General features: G+C 49.4%; 1 protein-coding gene across 1 annotated transcript in view; it reads left to right on the top strand.

Annotated features, from left to right (window-relative positions):
* Positions 1 to 19,071, top strand: part of Scn10a (sodium voltage-gated channel alpha subunit 10) — a 57,096-nt gene that overhangs the window by 19,727 nt on the left and 18,298 nt on the right. Inside the window, exons 4-9 of the mRNA XM_052724202.1 lie at positions 3,005 to 3,367; positions 4,927 to 5,379; positions 7,016 to 7,159; positions 9,122 to 9,245; positions 10,306 to 10,460; positions 13,402 to 13,575. Coding sequence (XP_052580162.1) covers positions 3,005 to 3,367; positions 4,927 to 5,379; positions 7,016 to 7,159; positions 9,122 to 9,245; positions 10,306 to 10,460; positions 13,402 to 13,575 — 1,413 coding nt within the window. The remainder of the gene's footprint in view (positions 1 to 3,004; positions 3,368 to 4,926; positions 5,380 to 7,015; positions 7,160 to 9,121; positions 9,246 to 10,305; positions 10,461 to 13,401; positions 13,576 to 19,071) is intronic.

Here is a 19,071-nt window from a genome sequence, read left to right as displayed (position 1 = left end):
GTGTGCTGAATGCCTGGCCCCAGCCCAGCAGAAGACACTCCCTAGTGTGTGCTGACTGCCTGGCCCCAGCCCAGCAGAGGACACTCCCTAATGTGTGCTGACTGCCTGGCCACAGCCCAGCAGAGGACACTCCCTAGTGTGTGCTGACTGCCTGGCCACAGCCCAGCAGAGGACACTCCCTAGTGTGTGCTGACTGCCTGGCCACAGCCCCAGCAGAGGTTCTAATGTTAATTTCTAACCCTTCCACCTCACCTAAGGAAACCATGAATTTTCTTAGCCAAGTCCAATTAAAGTGTCATTGCCTAACACAGATAGATAGATAGATGATTGATAGATAGATAGATAGATAGATAGATAGATAGATAGATAGATAGATGATAGATATTGATATAGGTGTGTATGTGTTTGTGAGTGTGTGTGTGTGAGTGTGTGTGTGTGTGTGTGTGTGTATGTGTGTGTATGTGTGTGTGTACACGTCAGTGCAGTCTCCTTGGAGTCCAGAAGAACGGGGCATCATCCCCTGGAACTGGAGTTGCAGGCAGTTGGGTGCTGGGAGCCAAACCCTGGTCTTCTGCAAACCACTGCTCTCTTAACCACTGAGCCATCTGTCCAGCCTGCCATTTGCTCTTTTAATAATAATCATTCTGACTAGGGTGTGATACCTGATTTTTTGCTCAGTTGCCAATAAGCACGTCCCTGTGTCCCTCACTGTCCCCAAGGCTCTGCAGTGTGGTGGGTGGCTGCTATCTAGCGTCAGGACCTTATCTCTCCTGTCCATTTTCATCTGTCCAAAACTAACTGTGAATGAAGACTTCCATTTAGGAAAGTCTGCATTCCCTGACACCTTCCACAAAGGGTTCCAGTGAATGACTGCAGTTCCGTTTTCTCTGTTTGCCAGCTGCATCTGTCCAGTTCAGGCCTGGTCCTTTACTCTCTGTCTCCACTATGAAGAGTCCCTTTCAGATCAGGCCTGATGCTGGCATGGCTGCTCCTCCCACAGACAAGCCGACCGACACAGCATGGACGTTGCACCTGCTCTCTCAGGGTTTGTCTTGTGTGTGGGTGATGGAATGGCTGCCGTATTTTCTGTTCAGCACCACATCCTAGCACCTAGACCTGAGGGTGTCCCCTAGTAGGTGCTCCATCCACACATGTTGACTGACTCACCGACAGTGGAGCCTGTGTATGTCTTTCTGGAGAGCTAGAGGACCACACAAACGTGTTTTCAAATGTTTATGCATCTTTGTGCATAGTACTTTTGCCCTGTTATGGACCTCAGCCTATTTGGGTCTATACTTAAGACTCTCTGTATGTGTGTGTACGTGTGTGCATGTGTGTGTTCATGTCTATGCGTTCATGTGTGGACAACTATACATATATGTGTGTTTGTGAAGGTCAGAGGTCAACATCACATGCTGCCTCAATCACTATCCACATTACTATTTTTTTCCTTTTATCAAAAATAGATTTTTTTCCTCACATAATATATCCTGATTACAATTTCCCCTCTCTCTACTCTTCCCAGTTGTTCCCCACTTCTCCCCTCATCCAGATCCATTCCAATACGAACAGGTTTCTAAGGGATAATAATAAAACATAACAAAATAAAATATAAGATAAAACAAAAACTATCATGTCAGAGTTGGACAAGACAAACAGAAGGAAAAGAGCCCAAAAGAAGGCACCAGAATCAGAGACCCCCTCGTTCTCACTCACAGGAATCCTATAAATACACTAAACTGGAGGCGATAACACACACAGAGGACCTGGTGCAGACCTGTGCCGGCTGGGCTTGCTGCTGCCTCAGTCTCTGTGAGTTCATATGAACTCTGGCCATGTTGAACTAGAGGGCCTTGTTTTCTTGGTGTCCTCCATCCCTTCTGGCTCTTACACTCTCTCTGCCTCCTCTTCTGCAGGGTTCCCTGAGCTCTGAGGGGAGGAATTTAATAGAGACTGACTGTTCCAAGGTCTCTCACTCTCTGCATGATGTCTGTCTGTGGGTCTCTGTATTTGTTTCCATCTGCTGCAGGCTGCAGGAGGAAGCGTCTTTGATGGTGGCTGAGCAAGGCACTGATCTATGGGTATAGCAGATCCGCATTACTCTTTTATCCGACTGGACCTGGAGTTCACCAATTCGGCTAGGCTGCCTGGCCAGCAAACCACAGGGACCCTCCTTCCTGCCTTTGCCTCCCCAGTCCTGGTACTGGAAGTGTTCACCACTGCCTCCAGTTTTTATATGGGTGGTGGGGATTGACTCCTTTACAGCAAGCACTTTACCATCAAAGCCATGACCCCATCCCCTACAATGAAAAGTTTGAGTCTTCATCTTCTATCAGTCCCTAACCACTAATTCCATAGGAGAAGGAGCCCACCCACCTTTCTCCACATACCCCACAGACCAGTTCAGCACCATGCCAAGCATGACTGGACTTCAGTAAGACAAAGAGGTTGGTTGGCCCATCCAATGAACGTGTGAATTCCGGATCCATGAAATCATACTTGGTATTTCAGAGCTGGTAGGGACAGCAGATGCTGTCATCTGCCCCAAGATACAAAATGTCCTAAAAGGTGGTGAACCAATGTGTGTCTGATGCAGTGGACTGTGCCCGAAGTGAAGGAGGCTAGTCCCTCTTTGGGTCAAGAGTAAGGTTGTTCTTATTGTGAGTCCCAGTCACAGCTAAGCTCATGTTAGAGAGCAAGCCCGTGTCCAGGAAGAGTCCAGTCTATGACTCCAAAACAGTAGACAAGACAGGCTGACCTCTCCGATGTGAGAGTTTTGCCAGTTGATGGAGTACATTCAACTTAGGGACAGCTGGAAGGGAATCACAGCTCTGAGTGATTTATAAAAGAAAGTCTTTGAAAGCGGCCTCTGGAGACCTCCCCCCCCCCCAAACTTGTAAGATGACTTGATGTTGTCCCGCACATTCGGTTTCCAGTCAAGACTTCAGTTAGAAGGGAGTGAGAAGAGCAAGCAGGACCTGAGATGGGGTTTGTTTTTCCACAGCTGCGGGTCTTCAAGCTGGCCAAATCCTGGCCCACCCTGAACACACTCATCAAGATCATTGGTAATTCTGTGGGGGCCCTGGGCAACCTGACCTTCATCCTGGCCATCATCGTCTTCATCTTTGCCCTGGTTGGAAAGCAGCTTCTCGGGGAGGACTATGGATGCCGCAAGGACGGCATGGCTCTGTGGGATGATGATGAGCAGCTCCGCTGGCACATGTGCGACTTCTTCCATTCCTTCCTCGTCATCTTCCGGATCCTCTGCGGAGAGTGGATTGAGAACATGTGGGTCTGCATGCAAGTCAGCGAGAAATCCATCTGCCTCGTCCTCTTCTTGACTGTGATGGTGCTGGGCAACCTGGTGGTGAGTAGTGAGCCCACAGAGGTCGAATTACAGGCTGGGGAAACACTCCCGTCAGGAAGTGTTTGCTGTATGATCATGAAGACCTAAGTTCAATCCCCAGAAACCACCCTAAAAAGAAAAGAAAAAAAAAAAAACCAACAGGCATGATGGCATGCTCTTGTCACCCCAGTGTTGGGGAGGCAGAGACAGATAGATCCCTGGCACTTGCTGACCAGCCAGCCTCCCCCTTTTAGTGAGTTCCAAGCAAGTGAGAGACCCTGTCCCCCAAACAAGTGGATTCCTCTGAGGAATGACAGCAGGGTTCCCTACTTTCAGGCATCCACAGGCACATCCTCACATTTATAGACATGCATACACTGTTGGATAGTTGGAGTGCCTCCAAACTTGTCCAAGTCACGTGGGACACATACTAAGACATGTGCTTCAGGGGGGCAGCCTGGCTTGCCAGGAACAAGCCTGTAGACAGAGCAGGAAAATCCCCCTCCAGCATTTTCTAGCTGAGTGACTCAGGACGAAAAAGTGACTTTCTCAAGCCCTAATTTGCTTTAAACCAAGAAAGCAGTGTTTACTCATGGGTGTACGGGCAGAATTAAATTACAGGGGTGACATATGCAGATTTCCTGGTGCCGTGTCTAGGAACTCAACGGATGGTGGCTATTGTCGAAGGAAAATTTCTCCCCTGGTCTGAGGTGCTCAAATGATTCTTCAAGAGAGTAAAGTGCTCTCCCCTTGGATCTGGAGGGAGAGACAGGCTGGATGGTTCCCAGGGGATCACACTATTACAGTCTGCGCCCAGGTTTGGGGGACATCCCTCTGGAGAACCAATTAGTCCCAGTACCCCTTCTCCACCCCAACTAAGCTCCTCAGCCCATCTCCACCCCCTCTACCTATGAGTGTCTGTGCAGCCATGGGCTCTGTGGAGGTGGGAGTGGGGAAGGTTGTGGCCTAAGCGTGCCTTTCTTATGCAAAAGGAACAGTGGACTCTAGAAGTTAACCCATCTTAAAGACACGAGACAGCTCAACTGAGAGGGTAAACACGTATTTCACTTGTCTGTTTCCCGTCCTGGTCCCTGGGGACACAAATGCCTTCTGCTAGTCCTTGGTGACAGGCCACCTGAGCTCACCATCCTCTGAAGGTCCCTTTGTCAGCATGACCCCGCACTGTGGTGAGGTATCTAAGCCTTGTTCTCTTGAGGCAGGGTACCCAAGACCTCCCCAAACTCTCCTCAGGGTGCCCAGGGTGTGCATTCTGCCGAGATGTGAGTCTTCCAGGTGAGCAGGGGCAGCCCAGGCCACAGGAGGCCTGAGTGATCAAGACTGCCAGTGAGGCGCTGGAGAGACTCTGTGGTGGGAATCACCTAGGATTCACCTCTGGGTGTGCCTGTGCAGGCATTTCCAGAGAGGTTTGACTGAGGAAGGAAGGGCCACCTGAGTGTGGGTGACACCATCTCACATGCTAGCATCCTGCCCTGAATAAAAGGACGAGCATCTCCCCTCTCTATTTCCTAACTGCTGATGCGAAGTGACGGATGTTTCCTCCCTTCCACACCTTCTCTTAGGTGCTCAACCTTTTCATCGCCTTGCTGCTGAACTCCTTCAGTGCTGACAATCTCACGGCCCCCGAGGATGATGGGGAGGTGAACAACTTGCAGGTAGCACTGGCCAGGATTCAGGCATTTGGCCAGCGGGCCAGTCAGGCCATTTCCAGTTACTTCAACAGCCACTGCCGGCTCCGCTGGCCGAAGGTGGAGCCCCCGCTCGGGGTGAAACCCTCCCTCACCAGCTCCAAAGCTGAGAACCACGTTGCTGCTGATGCCGTGAGCACCGTGGTGGGGAACTCGGCAAAACCAGCTCTCGGTGGCCCCAAGGAGGACCACAGGGACTTCATCACCGATGCTAATGTGTGGGTCTCTGTGCCCATTGCCGAGGGAGAATCTGATCTCGAGGAGCTCGAGGAAGACATTGAGCAGAATTCTCAGAGCTCTTGGTGGGAAGAGAGCCCCAAAGGACAGGTAAGAGTTCTCTTCAGTGGACAGACAGCTGCAGGCCTTGGCAGAGAGTGACTCTAGGTAGAAGAGAAATTTTGATATTGAGGCTGTTAGTTACTTTTCTCGTCACTGGGACAGCATACCTGATAAAGAGAATTTAAAGGGGGAAGAACTCATTTTGGCTCACAGCCTGAAGGTTCGGTCCATCATGGTGAGGACGACATAGTCACATTGGGTCACAGTTAGGCAACAGAGGTGAACACTGGTGCTCAGCTCACTTTCTCCTCCTTGTTCAGTACAGGACCCCAGTGTGCAGGGGCACTGCCCACATTCAGGGTAGGTCTTCCCTCCTCAAAGACACACCTAGAGGTGTGTTGCCATGGTGATTCTAAATCCAGCCAAGTGGGCGATGAAGATTAACCATCAGAGAGGTTTTCCAACATCAAGGTGACAGAGTTGTGAGCCCCTGGCAAGCCAGGCTTGGGCAACCCAGCCAAACAGAAACTGAAACCATGACCAGCACTCCAGGGGAGGCACCACTTCACCTCAGCAAGGCCTAGGAGAAAAGGTCAGCATCCCCAGGGAGACAAATGGGAGCAGGGGCAGCAGGTGAGCCCAGACCACTCCAAGGCCTTTGCCATCACATGTCTTTCACATGTGGCCCCTGCTCCAGTAGCCCAGGCTCTTACATGAGCTGCTAAGGGTATGCTCCAGAACCAGGGTGTTCTCAGAAAGCAGGTTCATCTCATCTCCTCCTGCATCAGGGAAAGACCTCCCCATCCTGGCACCTTTACAGAGTTTTTCCAGACAAGAGAAGTCAGGAGTAAACGTCATTCCCTTCAGAACCAAGGAGTTCAAGGCACCCTGAAGCCTTCGGATAATGCATGTTTCTCAAAACCTGGCACAGGTTCCTAGCGCCTTAAGCTGATACAGCAGCCCTCATTAACCTCAGTGACTCGGGGCATCCATTGTGTTCAACGAGGGGTGCAGGGATCCCTGAGCATCCCTGGGGACACGTGGGCTGCTGGCCAGGCCACTGAAGCCTGCGTCCTCAGCTCTCCCTCCCACAGCTGTCGTCTACACTCCAGCAGCTGCCGCTATCAACCATCATTTTCTAGATTCCTTTGTCTAAGTGACAGCTGAGGCCAGAGTGTCACCTCCCAGGAGTAAGGGACACAAACTCTTTCATGGTTGTCTGCCGCTCAGGCGCATGTTCAGTTAGTTTGGGGTCCTTGGGGTAAGAGTGTTCAGATGACCTTAGTTCATGACCAGCTTGACTTCTGGCAAAGTACTGATGGCCATGGTTATCATCTGTGGAACCAAATCTCCTGCAATGTGCTTTAAAAGCATTAATATATTTAGTGATCAAAAGAACAAAATGAAGTGAATCTCATCTTCTTGATTTTGCAGATGAAACAAAAAAAAAGGATCAGAAAAATTAAATAGATTTCCTAAGGTCATACAGCTGCAAATGGAGCCAGGCATTATATACAGACCTATAACCTCCAGGCTTACTTCACACACATGGATATATGCATGTAAGGTCCATGTATGAGGACCTTAGTTAGCTCTGGAGGCCTGTCAGCTGCAAAAGCCCTTCAGATTTGGAAATGATCAAGTAAAATTGACTCAGTTACCCATATGGACCCTCTCTTGCTAGCAGCAGGAACAGCTGCCGCAAGTCCAAAGGTGTGAAGACCACCAAGTACCTAATAGCCCAGGCTCTGGGATGTCCTCGGAGGACCTGGCTTCATACCTGGGAGAGGGACGGAAAAGTGAGGCCACCCCTCAGGTCCCTGCTGAGGTAGGTGTGCATGCTTCCTAGCAAGGTTCGACAGCTGGACGGATACTGTAAAGAGTGGTGTACTCTTGGAGGATGGGGGCTGGAGAACACAGCACCCCAGCCACAGGACCTCCTTTTAAGCCTCTGCCAACCCCTGGTTAATCACACGTTTAATTAATCACACGTCAATGCTACGCTGTTGAACCTCGCCCCCAGCTGGTTGTAAGGATGGGATGAAAAAGTGTGTGGCTCCCCAGGCTGTGGGACCTAGGGCCAGCTCCTGCTCCACAAGCCTGCGTCTTCATCTATAGAACTCATGGCAGTACCTATTTGGTAAGGTTATTTGGAAGCTTAAATGAGATGCCGCTCGTCAAATGTTCAGTTCCTGTCTGAAATGGAGTAAGTGCCCAGAAAATGACAGCCGAGAGAAAAGGGAACAAAAGGCAGGGAACAAAGAGTCAGGTAATCTCTCAGAGACAACCGTCAGAGTCGGAGGTGTTTCCTGGGCGAGAGAGTCTTCCTGGGGATGCTCCCCTCTCTCTTTTGTCCACATCATTCTCTCTAGCCAAAAACAGCCTGGGGTGGAGGGAGGCTGTCTACAGGTGCACGCTGAACTGACAGCCTCACAGAAACCAAGCAGGGAGAGCACTCAGCTGTGGGATGCTGGAGGAGGCAAAAATAAACCGTGGTGTCACTTACAAACCCTGGGGGAAAGTCTAGTGGAAAGAGATGCCTATTAAGATTCAGAGTCTGGGGCAAGAAGATGGTTCCGTCGGTAAAGCACTTGATGATGAGCATGCAGAGAACCTGGCTTTGTAGTCCCAGCACCCATGTAAAAAGCTGGGCATGCTAGTACACCCCTATAATTCCAGCACTGTGGAGGGGGAGGGGCAAACAGGAGGATCCCTGGTGCTTGGTGGCCCTCCAATCTAACCAAGTCGGTGAGCTCCACACTCAGTGGAAGAGCCTATCTCCGAGAGAGAGAGGCAGAGAGACAGAGAGCAACTGAGGAAGACATGTAACTTTAGCCTCAGGTTTCACCCTCACATGCATGTGAGTGCACACACACCCACACACACGGTCACACACACACACACGTACACAAGCATCAGCTATTTAGTGTTTTCACTGCCACTATAAGAAACTTCAGACTTTAACTTGACACCTCGCCCCCAAGTGCAGCTGTGTGACAGCCACTGGATGGGGCTAAGATAAGGCGAACACAATTCACCCCCACACACACTTATCGAGCTCTTCAGTGTGAGGAATGTCAGCTACTGGCTTTGAGCCCAGGCGAGGCTGACCGCGGCAGACTAAGATAAGACAGTGGACTGTGATGGGCTTTGGGGGCCCTGAACACAAGCCGTGTAGTCCCTGGTGGGTGAGGCTTGTCACATGCTGCGTGTGGGCATCACGTCCCTTCTAAGTTGCTCTATGGACCCCCTGGCTGGCTCTCCCTACTCTGCGCTTTCGGCACATAACTTCTGGGTGTAGGTTTTAATTCTGTTTTTGTTTTCTTGGCCATAACCCTGGCCAGGCAGGGAGGGGCCTGTCAGTGACAGATGGGGACCCACCCTACCATTTGGCTCCATTAGCCAAGTGATCAGGTTCACTAACATGAGAGCCGCTCTGGCTCCTAATTGAATTCGTCTGGAGACATTACAGGCCAGTGCCACTGGGAGGACAACAGGGCCCCACAACACAGCTCCCGATTAAATATTCAAGTGCATTGAAAGCTGAGCATCTTTATGGGTGTAATTACAGTGTCTCGGGCCATTGCCAGCTCTCCATCAGGGCCCGGCTAAGCCACAGGCCTCCACAGGGAGCATCCGTGTCCTGGCCTTAGCTGCTGAGTCCCAAACACGTGAGGCTGCCAAGGCAGTAGACTGCAGAGCCTGGGCCCTGAGGACCTAACCTTGCCATGGACAGATGCCCCAGGTTCTTCAAAGAGCCATGTTCACTGCCCTGAACCTCTGCCCTCAGGGAGTGGATGACACAAGCTCTTCTGAGGGCAGCACGGTGGACTGCCCAGATCCAGAGGAGATCCTGAGGAAGATCCCCGAGCTGGCGGACGACCTGGAAGAACCAGATGACTGCTTCACAGAAGGTACCAGGGGCATGGACCTCCTCATGCTCGCGTTAGTCCGGGTCAGAATCCCACCCAGCCCCCACCGAAGCACCTCTGTGTGCAGAACCATGGCCTGGCATCCATGAGAACTAACAAGCAGGCTCACTTCAGGCTTGAGATATCTGAGCCAGACACAAGTACTGCTTATGCCCCGAGAACAGGCTCACTGCACCATCCGCCCTCCTCACCCTCTGGAATGCCTTGCAAAGGTTATAAGCCAACCCTCTTGAGTTTGAAAGGGAAAAGGTACCTGCCACAACGGTTTCACTGTGAACTGGTTGGAGACGTAAAGGACCACAGGAGGGCCACGGGTGTCTGCTCCCGACATCTTTGGTGTCGTTCTGAAAAGTGGAGCCTGACTGATTCACTTCTCCCCTCCACATTTACAAAAGTGAGACACATTACAGTCTCCATAAACACTTGTGCGATGGATGAATAAACAAATGCTTCCTGATATGAAGGTAGTTGTGGTCTTGGTAACTTTAAATAAGTAGGAATTATGGGGAGCAGCATTTTGTTGAGTTTCCGCTTCCATTTGAACTTGGCTAAGCTGGACCCAGGCCCTACCCCAGCCACGTGGCTCCCCAGTTCCAGCGTGGGTGAGGCTGTGGCCTCCCAGGTACCCAACAGTGCATAAGCGGGTTTCCCAGCAGTCTGGAACAACGGTCATCCCATTGGATTACTCCTCACTGTCTATTCTAGTTCCCCTTCTGTGCTGTGATAAAACCCTGAAAGCAACCGAGGGGAGGAAGGAATTTATTTGGCTTCCAAGTCACAGTCACTTTGAGAAGAAGTCAAGACGGGGGACTCAAGCAAGAACTTGAAGCATGCTGTTGGTGCTTGTCCACAGGTTCATACTTAGCTTTCTTACAGAGTCCAGGACCATCTGGCTAGGGAGTGGTGCTGCCCACAGTGGGCTGAGTTCTCCCACATCAGTTAGCAGTCATGACAACACCCCGCAGATATGCCCATAGGGCAATTTATGTGTCAAATTGACAATAAAGCTAACCAGGACACTGTCCACCACCTCTCCCTCTAGGCTGCACTCGCCACTGTCCCTGCTGCAAAGTGAATACCAGTAAGTTTCCGTGGGCCACAGGCTGGCAGTTGCGCAAGACCTGCTACCGCATCGTGGAGCACAGTTGGTTCGAGAGTTTCATCATCTTCATGATCCTGCTCAGCAGCGGAGCGCTGGTAAGGGAAAGCGGGGTCCCTGACTCGATGGCCGCCGGCTGGGCTGGGCTTCCGTCTAAAGGCCTTGGAGCTTCCTCAGTGGGCTGCCCCCAAGACTTGAGCTGAAAGTCTCCAGGCTACAGATGGGAGGAAAGCTTTCACCCAGTGTACCTCATGGGAGGTGCTCAGCACACCCCTCACATGGCACTCTAAACCTAGATACAAGCTTTTCAAGCAATGAGTGTGTGCCTCCCACTTTATAGATGGAAAACAAGACTCAAATGGTTCGAGGACTCTCCTGATGTAACCAACTAGGCAGTACCAAAACCCAACTTTACCCATAATGGCTCCCCAGACCCTTAGCTTTCTACTCCCTGACCTTCCAAACACTGGCTTTTTCTGAAGATCGAGTCCATTCTCCCTTTCTTAACAAACCACACGCCTGCTACTTCTTCAGGCCTCACAGTCTGTTCAAGTATCATTTCCTCAAGTCATCTGGAGAGCATGTGGAAACAGGTCCAGTTTGAAGGCTTGATGACAGAATCTGAGAACTTGCATTTCCAACAAGCCACAGGTTGAGGCTGACACTGGCAGCCTAGAGCCAAACTGAACAGCAAGGTCCTAGGGAGTAGAAACTTGGGGAGTTCTGGAATACTCCAGAGGCTGCTGGCTGAATGCTGGACCCTGAAGAACAGGGAGAGAAGGTCTCTTCCCATGGACTTAGGCCCACTGTAGTACTGAGTGCCCATCCTACAAGCAAAGTGGGCATGGACGTTGGGAGGGACTCACTGTCCCCATTTAGCTGTGCTTCATACATAAAAATGTGGTGTCAAGACTCAGCTGGGGTCCAAGCTAATTTGTTTAGGAGCTGGGACTAGAGCCCCACTGTCCTGTTTAGGAGCTCTACCCATGTCTGTTTGTCTTGCTTGTCCTGTGTCATTTGCTCTCTAAAAACAAAACAGTCTACTGAATATCTGGGAACTGACTAAATGCCAGACTGGCCAGGGGAGCCAGAATTGTTCAGTGTGTGGCCTCAGCCTCAAGGAAGAGTGTATGGAAGAAACAGGGCTCGGGGAGGCGGAAGGAGAGTGGACGGAATGACCAAGCCTGTTGACTGGATGCCTTCCTCAGCCCTCACAGCTCCTCTCTTCCCATTAGCCTCCCCCACAGGTCCCCTTCTTTGTTCTCTGTCCCCCGCTGCTGCTCCCCCTTCTCTCTACAGTCTAGTGCCAGCCTCCCCCATTCCCAAGGGGACCCCAAATCCTGAAACAGCTGTTCTGCCCAGCCCCACCCCCAGCAGCTTCCCTTCACTCCCCATTTCCTTTCCTATGGGACCAAATAGACATGCACCAAATTTAGTCTTCTTTATGCTTTTGCTCTGAGTGCTTAAAAAAAACAACATGGATTTTCATCTGACAAAGTAAAATGAAAAAAAAACTTGAAAATTATAGAAAAAGATAAAGGAAAAAATCAGCCATTTTCCTGTCACTCAAAGAGAAACTCACTTTGAAAATACGTTGGTGTGGCTCTTCCCAGCTTTCTTATACACAGAATATAGAAATATAAAATAAATGTATGTATGCATTCTATGGTTTCCCAAGAAATTTCCTCAGGAAATATGCTCATACAAACTCATGTAACAGCCACAACGTATTTCATTATAGGAATGCGCCATCATTTATTCAGTCGTTACCTATATTCACACCTCACATGGATCACACATCTTCAGCGCTGCCTTGGAGAAGTTGAATACTTGTTGGAAATTTTGAATGACAATCAGAGATGTTGAATGATTGTCAGAAATACTGAGTGATTTCAGAGATATGGGATGATCATTGGAGACATTGAACGATGTCGGAGTTACCAAATGATGGTTGGAGATTTTGAATGACTATTACAGATGTTGAATGACGATCAGAGATGTCTAATGATTGTCAAGAATATTGAATACTAGACAGAGATGTTGAATGATGGTCGAAGATGTTGAATGGCGGCTGGAGACGCTTTGCTGGAGATTTCTGAATGCCTGCCTGGCTTAGGTTTGGTCCGAGAGGTTGAACCAATGTCTTTTGATCCAGCAGTTTATTGAGGTGTACTTACGGATGAAACAGGACAGCAGGGTTGTAGGAAAAGCAGCTGAGAGGTCACGTCCGGCCTCAGCTGATCCCACAGGAGCCCTAACCACTCAGGGCACCACACAGTTGTCCCACATGGAGGCAAACCAGACCTTATAAACCCAAGCATCAATGTCAATGGCTAGGACCGACCTGGAGGTGGGGGTCTAACCTATGAAGCACGTCCCAAAGCAGACTCAATTTGATCCAAGCCATAAAGCCACCCCTGGCAGCTGGGGGGTTGAAGCCTCATGGAAAGTCGTGTGGACACTGATAGCACCCAGTGTCTTTAGCACATTTTTAAAGGTAGATTGACTGACTACTTCACAACCCCAGTCATTCCTGGGAGTGAATCCCCAACGGACACACCAACACTGGGGTCCATCTCTGTTCTTTTTCATCTTTATCTCTGATAAAAGGAAAAGTTGGCATCTCTTTTAAATTTTTATTTCCTTGATTACCTGTGAGATAGAACACTCATTTTCAGAAGTTTCTTGGAGAATCTTTCTTATGGACTGCTGGTGGACATCTCTCTATGCTTTTATTTTTAAAAATAAGTCACTGCAAATATCCCTTTGGTTCACTTCCAAAATCCAATCTGAGGTTTCTTTTCTCACTTGTATCCAACAGCCCTGTGAAGTATCTGTGTGTCCCTGTGGGTTGCAATGTCTTGGTTTATATCCCATAGTGCATCCTCCGCTGTCCAGCTTGGATCCTCAGAGTAAAGAAAGAAAACTTGGCCATGCCAGCTACTAAGGCTATTCTCTGGAGGTGGTGGGCAGGGCTGGCTGGTTCTCACAGTGGGTCAGGACCCCAGAGCTATGGGCATTCTCCTCCCTTCCCTGCAGGCCTTTGAGGATAACTACCTGGAACAAAAGCCCCGAGTGAAGTCTATGCTGGAGTACACCGACAGAGTGTTCACCTTCATCTTCGTGTTTGAGATGTTGCTCAAGTGGGTGGCCTATGGCTTCAAAAAATATTTCACCAATGCCTGGTGTTGGCTGGACTTCCTCATTGTGAATGTGAGTGGCTCTGTGAGCACTGTGGGGGGTTTCCTCATTATGACTGTGAGTGGCTCTTGTGAGCACCATGGGGGTGGTGCTGGGATCTCACCGTGAACGGGAGCTGCAGCGAGTACAGATGTGGCTCTGACAGCTGTCTCTCGGGGACTGCTTTGAGCACTGAGAAGTTAGGATAACTTTGCACGTCAATGAGTGGTAAGCCCCGGGAAATTCAAAATTCGGACATAGTTGTGACCCTCCGGTGAAGCTGCAGGCCTCCAGATTCTGTCGGGTAAAACTACTCCAGCCCTCTGCCTTCATATCCAAAGCAAGTCGGCACAGGCACAGGCTTCCTTGTTCTTTCACCCATTGCCAGGGCTCTGGACCTCAGGGAGCCGTGGTCTTCAAACAGAGCCTGCCTGCCTGCTAGCTTCGTGGTCTCCAGCCCTGGCTGTGCATGTAACACACCCATGGATCTTTTAAAATCATGCTGGGCAAGCAGGACACGGGGAGGGTCTGGTCTTTCTGGTCTTGGGCGAGCTCCAGGCAACAGTATTTGTAGGTGTTTCCAGTCATTTCCAAGGTGTAACTGTGGTTGTGAACTGTGCTGAGGACACTGGCTCTCTGTGACACCAAAGGCAAGAGAAGGTCCTGCTGGAGCTCATGGGTAGGGACTCTGCATCAGTGGGTCGGCATGTGTGCCCCCCCCCACATTCTGCTGTCACTCACCTGTCTTAACCACTCCACTGCCCTGCCCCCTTTAGGCCATCTCCTTGACTTCTCAATGTGGCAACCTGTGTTTACTTGCTCACTGCTGTCTAGCTGAGGATTTCTGTGAGCAGAGTGAGCCATGGCTTGTCTCTGTCTCCCTCCTCCAGCAGCCACCTGCACCAGGGTCTTGCACATCAGTCAGACATGTCAGGAAACATGTCTATGTCTGGTATGTGCCTCCTGAAGCTGACTGGGGTCCAGTACAGAACATTCTGTCTAGCATAAGTTGGCAATACCTCCAGCCCAGGCCTGCATGTGACTCCCTTCTCTCCTGATGCCGGTGGTATCAGGTCCCTGTGCTACAGGGACTCTGAGAGGCCTGAAATCTGAGTCACAGGTGACAGTTCTGTGCATGGGAAACAATTATCCACAAATAAGAAGAAAATGCTTTCTTCTGTCTTGCATCCTGCCAAGAGCTCTGCTTGTGTAGACTTCATTGTTTTCCAATGCTGATCACCTTAAGAAGTCTCTTCTTAAGTCGGGCATGGTGACGCACCCCTTTAATCCCAGCACTCAAGAGGCAAAGGCAGATGGATCTCTGTGGGTTCGAGGACAACCTGGTCTACAGAGTGAGTCCCAGGGCAACCAAGGCTATGTAAAGAGACACTGTCTCAAAAAGAATAAGAAGAAAAGGTAGTGGTAGTACTAGTAGTAGAAGGGAGAAGAAGAAAAAGGGGAGGAGGAGGAGGAGGAGGAGGAGGAGGAGGAGGAGGAGGAGGAGAAGGAGAAGGAGGAGGAGGAGGAGGAGGAGAAAAAGCAGCAGCCTCTTTTTCATTGTGACTGTCTGTCCTTCCTTCCACGCTCCCACTTCCCATCTCTTCCACTATTAACCCTTCTTCCTTCTTTCCTTTCTTCTTCCAAGAGCCCATCCATCTTCACTTCTCTCATCTGCCCTTCTCCTTCTAGCTATCCCTTTCCATTCATCTTTTTTTCTCTTCCCTTTATCCTTGTCTTCCTCTGTCCATTCACCAATTGGTGTTTAATCCTTACATCTCTGTGGATGCTCCTTCTAACCAAATAGCCAGTTACTTAACCTTCTGTTCCCCCACTCACTCATCATCTATCCAAGCATACATCTACTCATTCGTCCTTTTATCCTATGGTCTACAATCTTTCCATACTTCCTTTTCCAATCTCTGATGGTCAGTTTTAAATGTCCACCGAGGATCACCTGGGAAGAGACAGTTATCTAGATCCAGTTGGCCTGTAGGCATGTCTGTGGGAGATTGCCTTGGTTGTTAAATGGGTTTGGAAGACCCACCCTGAAGGTACGCTGCACCCTTTCACGGGCTGGCCCCTGCACTGTACAGCAGTGAAGACAGATGGACAGAAGCAGTGAGAAATCAGCAGCGATCCCTTCATTGGTCTCTGCTCTGGCTGTGGGTGTGATGTGAATTGCTGCTTGAGTTCTGCCTTGAATTTCCCACCGACGGCTGTAGCTTGGAACGTAAGCCAATTAAACCCTTCTTCCCCCTAGCTGCTTTGTGTTGGGTTGTCTTTTCACCCATTCCAACAGGACTCTTTGATTTCTTTCTTTCTTTCTTTCTTTCTTTCTTTCTTTCTTTCTTTCTTTCTTTCTTTCTTTCTTTCTTTCTTTCTTTCTTTCTTTTTTCAAGACAAGGTTTCCCTGTGTAGCTTGAGAGCCTGTCCTGGAACTCGCTCTGTAGACCAGGCTGGCCTTGAACTCACAGAGATCCGCCTGGCTCTGCCTCCCAAGTGCTGGGATTAAGGATGTGCGCTACCACTGCCCAGCAATTCTTTCTTTTCTTGCATCTATGAAATATTTATTTAAATCTTTTAAATGCAAAATTGCTATGTGGAGTGCCCAGGAAACACAAAAGCAATAAATAGACAGTCAGGCATAGTGTTATATGCCTGGAATCCCAGCACTGGAGAGCATGGCAGACGAAGACTGGGAGTTTGGGGCTAGCCTGGGCTATAGAGTAAGACCTGTCCCAAAAAAAGGAAAGGGGATGGAATGGATGGGAAGAGGAGAGAGAAATGAAGGGAAGGAGGGTAGGAAGAGAGAGGAGAGGAAGAGTAAAGAGCATAAAGGAGGAGAGGGGAGGAGAAGGAAAGAAGGGAGGAGGGAGAATGGAAGAAAGGGAGAGAAAGATCTGTTGTTCAAATTTCTAATGTCTTATAATAAAAATCCCAGAGCCAGTTATCAGGGTGAAAGCTGAAAGATCAGAGAAGCAGAACAGCCAGCCACTAGTTCTTACTTCTGCGAAAACATCAGCCTAAAGAGAGTGAGTTCCTGTTTCCTCACACCTTATATACCTTTCTCTACCCAGACGTCACTTCCCAGGATTAAAGGCATGTGTGCTTCCCAGCACTGGGATTAAAGGTGTGTGCCACCACCGCCTGGCTCTGTTTTCAGTGTGGCCTTGAACTCAGAGATCCACATGGATCTCTGCCTCCCGAGTGATAGGATTAAGGGTGTGTGCCACCACTGCCTGACCTCTGTGTCTAATCTAGTGGCTGGCTCTATCCTCTGATCCTCAGGCAAGTTTTATTAGGGTACACAATACATCACCACAGAGATCTACTCCAGGAGTTTACACTTCAATCTTCCAACAGGCAAGACAGACACAGACAAGGAAATGTAAATGTATTAAAAGGGTGGGGTTGATGAACACTGCTGAGGACAGTTACCATTGAGGAGACACAGAAACATGAGCATTCTTCCACTTGATGAGTGGAGTGGCTTGGAAAGCTTCTGGTAGGAGGTAGCATTAAATGTGGAGCATAGAAGTAAGAGCAGAGAGGTGCCAGAGGAAGGCCAATCCTACCTGAAAGTATAACCTCGGCCACAGGAAGACATGGAGAACCATTGATCTGAACAGAATCTGTGGGTGGGATGTGGCTAGAAAGGCAGGCTATGGTCACATGACCCAGGTTGAGGGCAGGACCTTACCCAAGATGCTAAAGTCCCAATGAAGAGTGGAAGTGTGAGGGAACCAGGGTCATAACCAGGATTATGATAGAGTATGGAGGAGAGAGGTGTAGTATTAGTACCTGACCAGTAAGCTGGGTACCTGGCGGCCTGAGCAATACAGGAGGTGGACTTTGCCAGGGCTGTCTGCTCCATATGCAAAGTTGGAACATGAAACAGCCTTCCCTGAAGGATGTGCAAAAGATTGGTGTGAAACTGGCCCTGAACCTTGCTGTCCACAGCCAGGCAGACAGCTGGGTGCCTGACGGTGTCTGGAGCCTTGTGTTAATGCAAGAAGGAAGTCTTTTCTATTCTGTTTGTTGTGGTAGCTGTTGGCCTGGTAGAATAGGCCACCCATTCAGAGAATGGGTATTGTTTCAGACACAAGGACCTACGTGTCAATCTCTTGTTTTCTAGAGTTCTGGTACAGTGGCAGAGTAAGTAATTTAAGCCTTAATTCAGCACCATGCAGGATGTTGTGTGTCTGGGTCACAGTCCTATCAAGCTAAGCTTGTCACCAGAATGTCTCCCCCTAGTACCTTGAAAGTTCCTGCAAGGGGTGACTGATTTTTCATGACAGCCTGTGTCCTTTGCTGTCCTTGGGATACCACCTAAAGAGAACTGGCAGACTAACAGGGACTCACTGCTCAGTTGAACCTCAGATGTCTACTGAAGCTAGAACTCAGACAACTGTCCACCTGTGAGAACTAGCTGACTTGTGGTCTGAATCCGCCTTTCCATTTGACTCCTATGTTTTACAAAGGGCAAAAGTGTCGTAATCCAGCAGGTCTTGAAAAGCCAGAGACCAAGAGGGACCTAAAAATATACATACAAGCAGGATTTATTCCAACCCAATTTTCTAAGCAAATAAAATCAAGACTAATTTTAAATCCCTCAGAATAAGCATATTAGTTACTTTTCTGTTGCTGTAGCTGTATTAAAATTCCATGTCCAAAAGCAATTTAGAGAAGAAAGGGTTTATTTTGGCTTATGGTTCCAGAGGGATAGACTTCATCATCTTAGGGAAATGTGACATCAGGCAGGGAAAGCCCAGCAATAGGAACAGGAAGCTGGATGATCACATCTTCACCCCCACACAAGAAGAGGGGGACAAGGAGAAGGAGGAGGAGGAGGAGGAGGAGGAGGAGGAGGAGGAGGAGGAGGAAGAGGAAGGCAGACAAGACTACAAACCTTCAAAGCCAGCCCCCAGTGATCCCAGTGATGCATTTCCTCCAGCAAGGCTCCACCTCTTAAAGGGTCCGTAACCTCCTCAAACAGTACCACCAGCTAGGGAGCTAGTATTCAAATACATGAGCCTGTGGGAGACATTTCTCATTTAAACCACCACAATGGGATTTAATCATAGGTCCAATGAAGGGATATCAGCTCCCCAAATCTCTGGAAGTCAATCAAAATATCAAGGCTCTTGGGGCCCAGCTTGGAGGGAAAAACAAGTTTGGCCACATATATCTGGGGATAGTAATGGGTGAGAACATATTTTCTTGTTGTGGTGGTTTGAAAGAAAATGGCTCCCATAGGGAATGACACTATTAGGAGGTGTGGCTTTGTTGGAATAGGTATGGCCTTGTTGGAGGAAGTGTGTCACTGTGGGGATGTGCTGTGGGATGGTCTGTATGTCAAATGTGTTGCTGATTGGTCAATGAATAAATCACTGATTGGTCAGTGGCCAGGCAGGAAGTATAGGCGGGACTAACAGAGAGGAGAATTGAGAGAACAGGATGCTGGGTGAGGGAGACACTGCCAGCCGCCATGATGAGAAAGAGCATGTGAAGATACCGGTAAGCCACGAG

Source organism: Peromyscus californicus, unplaced genomic scaffold (assembly GCF_007827085.1).
Source record: "Peromyscus californicus insignis strain IS unplaced genomic scaffold, ASM782708v3 Scaffold_11__1_contigs__length_118956290, whole genome shotgun sequence".
Classification (NCBI taxonomy): Eukaryota; Metazoa; Chordata; class Mammalia; order Rodentia; family Cricetidae; genus Peromyscus; species Peromyscus californicus.
This window is presented reverse-complemented; position numbering and strand designations above follow the sequence as displayed.